The sequence below is a fragment of the Macaca mulatta genome, chromosome 2 (genome assembly GCF_049350105.2).
Source record: "Macaca mulatta isolate MMU2019108-1 chromosome 2, T2T-MMU8v2.0, whole genome shotgun sequence".
NCBI classification, from domain to species: Eukaryota; Metazoa; Chordata; class Mammalia; order Primates; family Cercopithecidae; genus Macaca; species Macaca mulatta.
Window position 1 is genome coordinate 181,837,504 of NC_133407.1, and position 14,043 is coordinate 181,851,546.

General features: G+C 38.7%; 1 protein-coding gene across 2 annotated transcripts in view; it reads right to left on the minus strand.

Moving 5' to 3' along the window:
* Window positions 1–6,910: 6,910 nt before the first annotated feature.
* CEP97 (centrosomal protein 97) overlaps window positions 6,911–14,043 on the minus strand; it is a 32,285-nt gene continuing 25,152 nt past the window's right edge. The window contains exons 10-11 of one of the 2 annotated variants that reach the window (XM_015128743.3): window positions 10,333–10,408; window positions 6,911–8,054 (exon numbers count right to left, since the gene is read on the minus strand). In XM_015128743.3, coding sequence (XP_014984229.2) covers window positions 7,350–8,054; window positions 10,333–10,408 — 781 coding nt within the window. In that variant the 3' untranslated portion in view covers window positions 6,911–7,349. 2 annotated transcript variants of the gene reach the window in all.

The following is a 14,043-nucleotide window of genomic DNA, read 5'->3' on the forward strand; positions in this document are numbered from 1 at the left end:
GTCTCACTCTGTTGCCCAGGCTGGAGTACAGTGCTGCGATCTCGGCTCCTTGCGACCTCCACCTCGCAGGTTCAGATGATTCTCCTGTCTCTGCCTCTAGAGTAGCTGGGATTACAGGTGCGCACCACCACACCCAGCTAATTTTTGTATTTTTAGTAGAGATGGGGTTTCACCATGTTGGCCAAGCTAGTCTCAAACTCCTGACCTCAAGTGGTCCGCCTGCCTCAGCCTCCCAAAGTGCTGGGATTACAGGTGTGATCCACTGCGTCTGACCCCCATTTTTTTGAAATGGGTAAATTTTTTGAATACTTCAAATTTAGGGACACTTAACCAAAGATATACACACAGCAAATAAATTAAAAGATCCTGCACATCATTAGTCATTAGGGAAATGTAAATTAAACCACACTGAAATACTACATGTATCCACTAGAATGGACAAAATTAAAAAGACTGACCATACCAAATGTTAGTGAGGATATAGAAAAACTGGAACCATCCTATACTGCTAGTGGGAATGCAAAATGCTACAACCACTTTGGAAAAAAAAACTGGTTTGGCAGTTTCTTCAAAAGTTAAGACATATACCTACTGTAAGATCCAATCATTCCACTCTTAGGTATTTACCCAAGATAAATGAAAACACATGTTCATACAACGACTTAGTCACAAATGCTCACACCAGCTTCAGTTCGAATAACCAAAATGTACAAATAACCCAAATGTCCATCAGCAGATTAATGGATAAACAAATTTTGGCAAATACAATGAAATACTACTCAGAAAGCAATCAGACGAATCTCAAATAATCATGCTGAGTAAAAGAAACTGGGTAAAATAGGACATGTCATGAAGGGGATGAGGAATCTCTTGGAGATAATAGATACGTTTACCATATTGATCGTTGTGATGGTATTATGGGCACAATGTGTCAAAATTTATCAAACTGTCCACTTTATTTTTTTTTTCACTTTTTTTTTTTTTTTTTTTTTTTTGAGATGGAGTCTCATTCTGTCACCCAGGCTGGAGTGCAGTGGTGCAATCTTGGTTCACTGCAACCTCCGCCTCCTGGGTTCAAGCGATTCTCCCACCTCAGCCTCCCGAGTCGCTGGGATTACAGGCACCCACCACCAATGCCTGGCTGATTTTTTTGTATTTTTAGTGAAGATGGGGTTTCGCCATTTTGGCAAGGCTGGTCTCGAACTCTTGATCTCAAGTAATCCACCCGCTTCAGCTTCCCAAAGTGCTGGGATTACAGGCATGAGCCACCAAGCCCAGCCAAATTGTCTACTTTAAATATGCAATTTTAAATATGCCTTAAGAATTTGAAAAAGGAAATAAAAATTAAAAATATTTATGTCTTTAAATGTCCACTTTAAATATGCCAATTATATTTCAATAAAAATATTTTAAAGTTTATGGTGTATAGATACATATATATCATATATATATAATCTTTTATGATTCCCTGCTGTAATTTTTTTATTCACCAACCAACTACAGGTTCCAATAGTGTCAAATGAGAGGGCTTCTACTCAGCTTAGCCCCCAACACTCACTATCTTCACTAGCCCCAGAAAATGTCATCTATGCTCTTTGAAGGATGTCTGCTTTTCTCTGTCTAGAGAATTCTAGTGAGTATCTAGAGGTAATGAAATCTATACTGAATAAAACTAAATTAGCATTCCTTCCACTTCGTATCCATTTTCATAAGGCAAGAGCTGTTTTATTGTAAATTCACTTATATAATGAGAATCCTCTGGACATTGCTTAGTAGGGTTCTATTTGCAATTTATTCTGAACTTTATCCATTAATTACAAGCACAATGCATAACAATCATTACTACTAATCATCAAAATAAACAGATGAAGCACTCAAATGTATAAACCTTTTATTTAAAATTAGAGACTCAAATACAAATTAAATAAGTACAATATAAAATAGTAAGCCTTCATAAAACAGATCATAACCACTTTAAATCATTTACTATTTCTACAACAAAATTAAAGAGAAACCTAAATACAGTCCAAAATCAAATTATTTTTAAACTCTTATTGTCAACATTAAAATTATTACAAAACATTCAAAGAGATTTAATTAGAAGATGAACAAGGCCAGGTGCAGTGGCTCACGCCTGTAATCCCAGCACTTTGGGAGGCCAAGGTGGGTGGATCACGAGGTCAAGAGATTGAGACCATCCTGGCCAACATGCTGAAACCCCAACTCTACTAAAAAATACAAAAAACTAGCCGGGCGAGGTGGCGGGCGCCTGTAGTCCCAGCTACTCGGGAAGGCTGAGGCAGGAGAATGGCGTAAACCCGGGAGGCGGAGCTTGCAGTGAGCTGAGATCCGGCCACTGCACTCCAGCCTGGGCGACAGAGCGAGACTCCGTCTCCAAAAAAAAAAAAATATAAAAATTAGCTGGGCATGGTGGCGTGTGCCTGTAGTCTTAGCTACTCGGGAGGATGAGGCAGGAGAATCACTTCAACCAGGAAGTGGAGATTGCAGTGAGCCGAGATCACGCCACTGCACTCCAGCCTGGCGACAGAGCAAGACTCTGTCTCAAAAAAAAAAAAAAAAAAAAAAGGAAATGAACAAAACTACTACAGAGTGATTCCTGCTATCCACTAAAATAAATAAGAATTAAAATTCAATGTGATTTCCATTCATCCACAGATAAAAAGCACCTCATTTTAAGAAGACAATTATCTATTTCTTTCCAAGGTTGTGAGGACTGCTTTGTTTATTTGACTTTTAATTTTAATATGGCACAACAAGCTTGATCAGTAAAAGCAATATTATTAAAAATGTTTAAAATGTTCCTTACAGACCCTTTCCGCTTCACTTCATGAATGAGGGTATCATATATGTAACATTTAAAACATTACGATGCAATAAATATCTTTTAAAGGTATGTGGCAAAATAAAAATACACTCTGGTTCGAGCTGGTGTTCGGAAAAAATAAGAATATACATTAAACAATGAAGCCTCGGCCGGGCACAGTGGCTCACACCTGTCATCTCAGCACTTTGGGAGGCGGAAGCAGGCGGATCACCTTGACATCAGGAGTTCAAGACCAGCCTGGCCAACCTGGTGAAACCCCATCTCTACTAAAAATACAAAAAAATTAGCCGAGCCTTGTGGTTGCACACCTGTAATCCCAGCTATGCAGGAAGCTCAGGCAGGAGAATCACTTGTACCCAGGAAGTGGAGGTTGCAGTAAGCCGAGACCAGTCTGGGTGACAAGAGTGAAACTGCCTCAAAAACAAACAAACAACAAAAAAAATAAAAAATGAAGTCTCTTCTTTCCTTTATGATGGGGAAATGATATTATGCATTCTATTTTTCCTTTTTACTGTCTTAATTCTTGAGAAAAAACGTTTTATATTTTTATTATCAATGTTATAAATCTAATTCTAAGACTTTGCACAAAAAAAAATACCAAGGGAGATAGTATAGTATCTTAAGCTTGTATTTTCCTGAAATTATTGGTAAAAAGTAGAACTAGACTTAAGTAGATAACAGGAAAACACAGTATTATGGTGTTTGTATACAAAAAATAATCCAAATAAAAACACATGCTCAAGATGGCACCCACATTATTCCAGAATAAAGTTATTTACATATATACAATCATATGACTAAATAAATGAACATTTTCCTAAAACATGCATATTGTGAAGTCTTTTATAATTAAACTTTTAAAATCAAACTAAATTGCATATTATCAACTGTCATGATTAGAGCTTTCTGCACACCAGGAGAGTTGAAATTTTAACATCTGTTGTTCTACAAAACGGAAGATAAAATGTCATCAAACTCAGCATTTCTCTAGAAAATTTTATATCCCTCAGCAACCTGTCATACTGCCTGTCATCAAATAAATGGACTCTAAAATGTAATTATTATTTTCAGAAAAAAATTTTTTTTGTAGAGAGGTGGGTCTTGCTATATTGTCCAGGCTGGTCTTGAACTCCTGGTCTCAAGTGATCCTTCAGCCTCGGCCTCCCAAAGCACTGGGATTACAGTCGTCAACCACCACACCCAGTCTCTTTTCTAAAGCATTAATTTCCACTATTGCTCTTTTGAAATCATTTTAATCAAGTCACGTTTCTTGAAGAAAATTCACTCAGGGTTCTGAAGGAATTAGTTATTTTCTACAAGCAACTCTGTCATGAGTGATAGAGTTGTAGCTCTCTTAGAAGTTTTTTTCCCTCTTTCAAAGAGAATGAGAAATATGCAGAGATTTTCGTACTGACTCACTAAATGTAAAGATTAAGAGGACATAATAAAAGTTTGGACTACAGTAGCATATAGGTTTTCAGTTCATTTGCTACTAACTAGCTATAACTTAGACAAGTCATTTAACATGCTGTGCTTTAGTTTCATCTTTGAAACAAAGAGATTCGAACAGAAATTCTTAAGCTTCCTTCCAACTCTTACACAGTATGATTCTGTGCTTCTGCAGGAATTCTTAATTGATAAACTGAGTCTTCCATAAATCAAGAGAACTGATGTGTACTAAAATAGCACAGCTGAACTAAACCTCTCCTTGTTAGGAAAAAAACACAAAGACCATGTTCAAAGCTCAACTTTCCAAACCTTACTAGACCCAGTCCCTCTTCAGCCAGACCAAAGAATAGCCCATAGGGTTAAAACCAAATATCTTAATTATATAAATTACTTTTAAAGTATAACGTAAACCCATTAAAATATATTAAGTCTATGCCAGTTTTCCTACATTCTAATTTACAATATTTTCATTTTATCTACATTCAAGATAATATGTACAGTTAAGGAAGGGGCTATTTAATATTCTTGCACTTCTAAACACTAGTAAAAGTTAAATAAGACACAGACGAAAAACAGAATATTGATAATTATCATATTCTGCCAAATTGTTAATGAAAGTATGCTGAGTACTCTTTATGGGCTAGAGAAACAAGGCAAAGGTAAAAAATGAAATCCTGCTAACAAGTGCTGATGATCAAATGAATTTAGTTATGTTACGCCATTACTTAAAAGAAGACAGGAGGGAGAGGATTTTAGTAGAAACCTATTTAGGTAATACTGAATCATGACATTCCAGCAGCTTTTATGAAAAACTAATGTATAAAGTAGTATTTTGGTACTAGTGCAGTGCAGATTGGTTTTTCTTTGTATAACTATGGACAGCAAGTGAGGCACTTAACTGTAAAATAGAAAAATAGGGTATATTTTAAAAGACATTCAAAATCATTCTGAAAAGATAATTAGCACTGTTGAAAAAAAGTTAGAAATTCCATTTTTATTTAACATGCATTCAATGTTACACGTTTCACTAAGGAAAATCCTTCTGAAGGTAAGATTATTGTTTTATTTATAAGAAACAGAAAATATTTCCTTTTCAAGGGATTCTGGATTTCTAAGAATAAAATCCAAGTCGTCTCAACCTGAGTGCTACGCATTTATAAACTGAGAAAAATACATCTTACCATACAGGAAAAATGTTATGACTATCAACAAATACCATGAGCTGGGAGCAGTGGCTCCTGCTTACAATCCCAGATACTCAGGAGGCTGAAGTGGGAGGATCACTTGGGCCAGGAGTTCAAGGTTATAGTGAACTATGATCATGGCACTGCACCAACAGAGCCAGACTCCATCTCTTTAAAAAACAACAACAACAAATGCCACGTACCATGTAATCCTCAACTTTATCCTTGAAGGATCAGATGCTTTTATTTTATATAACTTCAAAGAAGGGCACCTAACGACTACAACAGAATAATTAATAGATATTTAGCACCTAAATTTAGAGAACACTTAAGTATTGCCATAGTTTTAAATAGCTGTATATCTGTACGTTGAGGGAAACCAAATACATATTGTTCAATGATATTATCCTTAATTACAAATGCATCAGCCGGGCGCGGTGGCTCAAGCCTGTAATCCCAGCACTTTGGGAGGCCGAGACGGGTGGATCACGAGGTCAGGAGATTGAGACCATCCTGGCTAACACGGTGAAACCCCGTCTCTACCAAAATAGACAAAAAACTAGCCGGGTGAGGTGGCGTGCGCCTGTAGTCCCAGCTACCTGGGAGGTTGAGGCAGGAGAATGGCGGGAACCCGGGAGGTGGAGCTTGCAGTGAGCTGAGATCCGGCCACTGCACTCCAGCCTGGGCGACAGAGCGAGACTCCGTCTCAAAAAAAAAAAAAAAAAAATGCATCTACCTACAATATTCAAACACAAATCTTATTTCTCCCTTATTGCAGACATATATATCCCTTTTAACAAGTAAAGGGAGGTTTATTATTTCTTCACCATCATTAAATTGTCTTCCAAATGTGGCACTTTTTCAGGTTAGACAAAAAGCAGTTCCTAAAAAGTCATTCATATTCGACCATTAGTATTACTCTAAATGTTCTTCTCTATGGGACAGAGGTCAAAATTGAAGTGAATGGCCGTAGACCTTCTGTTGAAATACATAATATAAGCAGGAACAGAGGAGATGAACATACATTAATTTCTGACAACATATTGGCACATAAATGCTTATCTATAGGGTGAAAAAGCACTTAACGAAAGGATAAATATTTGCCATGACAGTATTTCGAGTGGAGACTAGTGTTTCCTTTCTTCATATCTAAGTGAAATATTCTTATGTTGTATAAGTAAACTTGACTTTAATTCTGGATAGAACACTTTACTTCATATGTTAAAACTGATGCATGACATTAACTGAAGTTTTCCACGAGACAATTTAATCATTCCCATTGAGAAATCTTATAATCCTACCTTTTCTTAATTTACTTATAGAAAGGCTTTCCTTGACTCCAAAAGGAGGGGAAAAGGCTTTAAAAAAACATTTTACACCAGGGAGACTGGCAAATTTCAATAGTTCACAATCCTCATATTTCTCATTTATATTTGCTTTATCAAATTTCATTCCCTACTATATAATTAATTTTCTCAGACACAGAAGAGCCAAAATTCTCTTATTTATATATTTAAGGTATTTTTTTTCTATTTTCTTTAATATATGCTAGCTTATTTTTGAAAGTAAATGAGTACATGAAAGAAACAGGAACATTGTTGATGTAATTCAGTTAAGAAATAAAGTGCATATAGCTGTCAATATAAATAGTTTGGTACCTTACAGCTAAGTAAAAAGCTAACAAAATCAAAATGAAAACTCAGCTCAATATCTAGAATCTGAAAAATATGAGACATGAATACAAATTCTATATAAATAGTAACAAAATTAGGGGTAGGGAGTACTCCCCTCCAAAAAAAAAAAAAAAGGCAACTGAAAGTATTTTTAAGAAAAGTTAAGTGGGTATCTGCTTCCCAAAAGACCACAACATGCTACACAGTAACACCAACATGCAATAGCTGAAACGCAGAATCACATTCTGGCTGCTGCCCTTGAACTTCTGCATTTAATTTAGAATTCTCTTGTGTCTGGCTAATTTCACCTTGCAAAGGAGGAGATATGCCATGACTCTCATCTACAGAAGCACCGTCAGACAAGGTATCTAACTGTACTGGGAAACAAGCAATGTGAAGTTTACTATCTCTTGTCTCTCTATCAAAACTGGTCCTCTCATCAGCATCTTCCAGCTGTTGAACTGAAGTTAAATACTGTTCAAGCAGACTATTGTCCTGCTCATTATTTGAGCTTTCCTTATTCCATTCACCATGTTCCTCACTAACATCCCCTAAATCTGATTCTTTGCCATATCTCACTGTGTCAATGGAATTCCCCATTATGGAGCTTTCACTGCCTTCTGTGGAACTTTTCTCAAAATCCAACGAATCCTGCAAAGAATGAACTTGTTCTGTTAGAGAGGAATGAAAACCAGAGTCTGGAAAATCTGGTAATGATTTATCTTGAGGAGCTACATCAGAAGCAATGAACCAATCAGCATTTTGATCAGAAGAGGACTCCTGGCTTTGGGTAAATAATGGAGGTTTCGATGACACAAGAGTACTTGATATAGGAGGAACATCAGTATGCCAGGAACTTAGACGCTGGTCCACTGTCTGTTGCCAAACCTGTAGAGACCTTACCTATAAACCAGAGAATACAGTTGTATTATAAAATAAAAAGTGTCTTTTTTGTTTGTTTTTGAGACAGAGTCTCGCTCTGTCACCCAGGCTGGAGTGCAGTGGCACAATCACAGCTCACTGCAGCATCAACCTCCTGGGCTCAAGTGATCCTCCCACCCCACCTCTGCCTCCTAAGCAGCTAGGACTCCAGGTGCCCACCACCATGTCTGGCTATTTGTTTTCCTTTTTTTTTTTTTTTGAGATGGAGTTTCGCTCTTGTTACCCAGGCTGGAGTGCAATGGCGCAATATCGGCTCACTGCAACCTCCACCTCTCAGGTTCGAGCAATTCTCCTGCCTCAGCTTCCCAAGTAGCTGGGATTACAGGCGCCCACCACCACACATGGCTAATTTTCTATTTTTAGTAGAGACAGGGTTTCCCCATGTTGGTCAGGCTGGTCTGACCAACCTCAGGTGGTCCACCCACCTCGGCTTCCCAGAGTGCTGGGATTATAGGCGTGAGCCACTGTGTCCATTCATCTGGCTAATTTAAAAAAATCTTTTTGTAGAGATGGGGTCTCACTTTGTTGCCCAGGATAGTCTTGAACTCCTGGGCTCAAGCAATCCTCCTGCCTTGGCCTCCCAAGTGCTGGGATTACGGGCACAAGCCACTGCACCCCACCTGTCTATTTTACAATTTTCCTTTGAGCTCTTTTCTCCAGCAGTCATGAAGTTGGCAAATGGTAGAATTGGAGCCAGAAACTGCTGACTCCCTTTATCTTTTCCATAGCATCCCAAGTCTAAAACCAGACTGGCACAAATGGTACATATCCCTGGTAACAAAAGGCCTTCACCAGGAGTGGGGATGGGCCAAAGCAATTCCCTTGCTTCTATTAGAAAAACAGCCAGAAGCACAACAGTACATGTCTAGCTGACTAAGGGGTCAATAATGCACAACAGTACATGTCTAGCTGACTAAGGGGTCAATAATGTATTCAAGATATAATGAGATCTATTCAATAAGACAAGTTAGAGCCCTTGATATAAGTAGATCCCTGTAAAATAAGTCTCATTTTAGATACCCAGGTAGAGATTAGAGTTTTTAAGTATTATCTAACAATACAGTATATGCAACTTTCTAAAATACCTAAAAATATACCAAATTATTGATAATATGACCTCTACATTTCTAAAGTATAACAAAAATTCCAAAATTTTACTGTAAAAACTGCAAACAGGAAAGCAATATGTACAGTTTTTAGTTTCCCTTTGATCCCCCTCCAAGGTAATTACTGACAGCAACTTGATGCATATCCTTCCATACTTTTTTCTAGGTAGTATTTTCAAATACACAGGGAAGCTGAGCACACTGGTCTGTGCCTGTAGTCCCAGCTGCTTGGGAGGCTGCAGCAGAAGGATCACTTGGGGAGTTCAAGGCTGTAATGCGCTAGTGCTGTTTTTTTTTACTAAACAGTATTATTTTGGAGATCTTTCCATGTCGGTCAATACTATTACCTTATTCTTTTTAACTGTTCCATGGTATTCCACAGTATTATTACTCTATAATTTAACCATTCCTCTATTGTTGGTAACTACAAAACCTTACAAATCAATAATTATGTTTTCATTTTATAGGTCAAATCCTATTATAACAAATTTGGCCAGGTGATGTGGCTCACTTTAGGAGGCTGAGGAGGAACGTTGCTTGAGCCCAGAAGTTTGAGACCAGCCTGGGCAATATAGCAATACCCAATTTCTATAAAAGAGAAGAAATGAAAATTGTATTAAAATATTTTCAAGAAATTATCATCAAGAAGTATTTGATGTGATACAATGCTAGTAAAACCAACTGCCTAAATTATCCCTAAAATATGCTATTATAGGATTCAAATACTCTCCTGTATAGTTATGTATACTTTTTAGGACGTGCATATTGTAGCCATATACCATCTTAATCATCATTCATTCAAATATTCCCAAAAGACAGATCAACAGCTACATGAAACTTCAAATTGGGGATGTAGTATCTACTGGAAAGCTCTAACAGCCTTCAATTAAGCCACTTTCCTCCTGCTTTATACTATTTTATTTTTCTTGTCAAAACTGTCAGAATATTTTTCTTCAGATTAAATAAAATGCAACAAAATTCACTGTCCTAGTTCAGAGTTAGTGGCAAAGAACACGAGCCATACCCTTAACCTTGAACAAGAGTGCTTAATACACCTGAGTACTCTACGATTATCTCAATGAATATACAATTTTTATTTGATCACATATGAGGTAAGTCAGGAGGGAGTTTACCTGGTTCCAAAGGAATCTGAAAGCTTCTTCTTGTACAAATTTTTTAATACGTTCTTCATGTCTTTCTTTTCGTAATCTACAATAATTCAAAACACATTATTGACATAAGGAAGGGTGCTTTGACTCATACTTCCTGTTACAACTAATAAACACACGCATTGCAAAGAGATTAATAATCTAATAGTTGTCTTTCCCACTTTCAGAATATCTAAATTAAAACCTTATGTTATTTTTATTTTTTTAAACTCAGAATCAAAATGTAACAGTTTTATAAGTGACATTATAAACTTTAATTTTGAACTGTGACTCAAAGTAGAAGCCAAATTAGATATGACTGAAATACAGGTATTAGTTCTACAAAGTATTTCCAGTAATAAAATGTTAAATGGCTCTTTGTCTGGCTTCAGTTTCTCAGCCAAACAAACCGAAGCAACAGAGAGTGCAAAAAAGGAGTGGCTATCCAAAGCCTCCAAAACAATTAAGGGTCACACTTAAGTATTCATGATCGCAGCTTGAAACACCCTCTCCTAAAGACTAATCCCATCAAACTTCACTATTCTGTTTGCCCAAGTCTCTGACCTACTCCCTGCTAATAAGAGACCTCCCATCCATTATTCCTCATTCATTAAAGTCTTAGCTCTGGGCTCACTGCTGTTGTCTCCATACTCGGGCCTATCACCAACCTAAGACTCCTCCTTTAGTGATCCATTATCACCCAAACTGTCAACACCATTTTGTTCCACACCTCTGACCCAATTCTCCACTTTCTCTAGCCCCCCAAGCCTTTCTCCTGTGCCATCTAGGACTCCTGAATTATAATCAGCAAAATCCCTTATATACTGCATCTCTCTCTGAACTTTTCCTTGTCCAAAGCAGACCCACTTCTGAGAGCACTATAGCCCTCTGAAGTAGAAGCTATTTTTCCCTCTCACACATCAGGGTTGAAAGATTGCTTCTGACTGTTGTTTCCAAATGATTCTTCATCTCCCTCCTTTAACTCCTGCCATCCTGCTAAATTTCCCAAAATTATTTGTCAAGTACTGACCTCCCACCATCTGCTCCCGTTCACTGAAGTCTCAGCACCAGGCTTTCTCTTTGCCCCATACCTGTCATAATTTTTGGAGAACTCAACATTCACATGGATGCTCTAACAATAATGTTAGTCACCCATTCTCATAGTCTCACCCTAGACCAAATCATTTTGACTACACCACTTTCAGAAATGGTTCTAAGCACCCAACACCAACCACTACTTCCTATCTTCCCAGTTCACTTGCTATTGTACCCTACTGCAACAATCCTCCAGTCCAATGATCCTTCCCTCCTGCCTTCAGTTCCCTTTTACCTCATTTAAAATTCCAGCCAGGCTGGGCACAGTGGCTCACGCCTGTAATCCCAGCACTTTGGGAGGCCAAGGCATGCGGATCACCTGAGGTCAGGAATTTGAGACCAGCCTGGCCTACATAGTGAAACCCTATCTGTACTGAAAATGAAAAAAAAAAAAAAAAATTAGCTGGGCATGTGGTGGGTTCCTGTAATCCCACCTACTCGGGAGGCTGAGGCAGGAGGATTACTTGAACCCGGGAGGCAGAGGTTGCAATGAGCCGAGATCGCGCCATTGCACTCCAGCCTAGGTGACAAGAGGGAGACTCCATCTTAAAAAAAAAAAAAAAAAAAAATTCCAGCCAGCAAGGTGACTCACACCTGTAATCCCAGAACTTTAGGAGGCTGAGGCAGGAGGATTGCTTGAGGCCAGGAGTTCAAGACCAGCCTGGGCAACACAGACTTCATTTCTTTAAAAAAAAACATTTTTAATTAGCTGGGCATGGTGGTGCACGCCTATAGTCCCAGCTACTTGGGAGCCTGAAGTGGGAGAATCACTTGAACCCAGGAGTTCAAGGTTATAGTGAGCTATGATCATGCCTCTACACTCCAGCCTCAGCGACAGGGCAAGACCCTGTCTCAAAAAAATATAAAATCTAAGATCTACCGTTATTACTCCCTCTCAAATATCTTCAGCTCTCTTGCCCTTCCCCCGCTCTCTCTACAATATCACCTAGGAAAAAAATCATTCCTGGCTGAACCAAATTAACCACACCTGAATCAGAACAGAACAGCTAAGAATTGCCGATGAAAATCATACATCCTGACCTATTATTTTACACTTTTAAGCATTTTCTCACATCATCCAGCAACCCTCCTCCATTTTCCTCATAAGGTCATCCTTAAGATGACTACCTCACACCTCATACTTCTTTCCTTACACCTCCTTCACCCCCTCCTCATTTTCAGGCGCTGACCACATCTTATACATTATTGAAAAAGCAGCAGCAGCAGACAGGACTTTTTCCCATCTCCCACCATCAAACCTACCACCTTACCTGCTCCTGCTCCCATCTGAGGCCACTTCCTCTACTTCAACACTGCATTTCTTCCTCTCTTACCTTCTCAAGAACTGCAATCCTGGCCGGGTGTGGTGGCTCATGCCTGTAATCCCAGCAGTTTGGGAGGCCGAGGCGGGTGGATCACAAGGTCAGGAGAACAAAACCATCCTGGCTAACACAGTGAAACCCCATCTCTACTAAAAATACACAAAATTAGCTGGGTGTGGTGGCAGGCGCCTGTAGTCCCAGCTACTCTGAAGGCTGAGGCAGGAGAATGGCCTGAACCTGGGAGGCGGAGCTTGCAGTGAGCCGAAATGGCGCCACTGCACTTCAGCCTAGGCAACAGAGCAGATTCTGTCTCAAAAAAAAAAAAAAGAACTGCAATCCTGCTCTTCCTCTTTTTTTTTTTTCTGCACCATCAGTTTTTCCCTCCTTATTTATTCATTCCATCAACACATGAACACACTCTGTATCTCTCATCTCCAAAAGAGAATGTTCCTTTAATCTAGATTTCTCCTCCAGATACCACTTAACTCTCTTTTTTCATGTTTTCCTCAAAACAACTCTTTCCAAGAATTGGCTACACTCATCCTTCAAACTCTTTACTTCTTATTCACTATTCAACCCATTCCAAAATGGCCTTCATCCCCCTACACCACTGAAGCTGCTCTTGGGAAGGTCATTGTGCAGTAAAGAGTTAACTCAGCAGGACTGGGATGTTCAAACACTGTACATTGCAAAGATAAGAAGACTGGTCCTTGACTGACTCCTGGGAGATGATCTCCAAGCCCTTGGAATATCCTGACTGAAATAGAATATCTTTATACACCTGGGGTCTTGGTCCACATTAGGTAGTTTAGGCAATCAATGATTTCTAGTCAACATCTGTTGTGTTCACCTGGGGTCCTGAGCCACAGAGTTATCAGTGTGACCTCTAAGTGGCCTGAGGTCTAAATAGTTAAGATCAGTTACATGGGTACTCATTACCTATGAGATTGGCCCACAATAAAAACCCTGGACATCAAAGATGAGGTAACTTTTGCCAGTTGGCAATACTTCATATGTGTTATCATACATCATTGCTGAGAGAATTAAGCCCTGTCTGTACAACACTGGGAGAGAACAACTGGAAGCTTGCACCTCATCTCTCCTGGACTCTGCCCTAGGCACCTTTTTTCTTTACTGGTTCTAATCTGTATCCTTTTGCTGTAATGAACTATAATGACAAACAGAATAATATTTTCCCAAGTTCTGTGAGTCCTTTTAGCAAATCACCCAACCTGAGGATAGTCTGGAGAATCACCAATACAGTCACCAATAGTCTCCA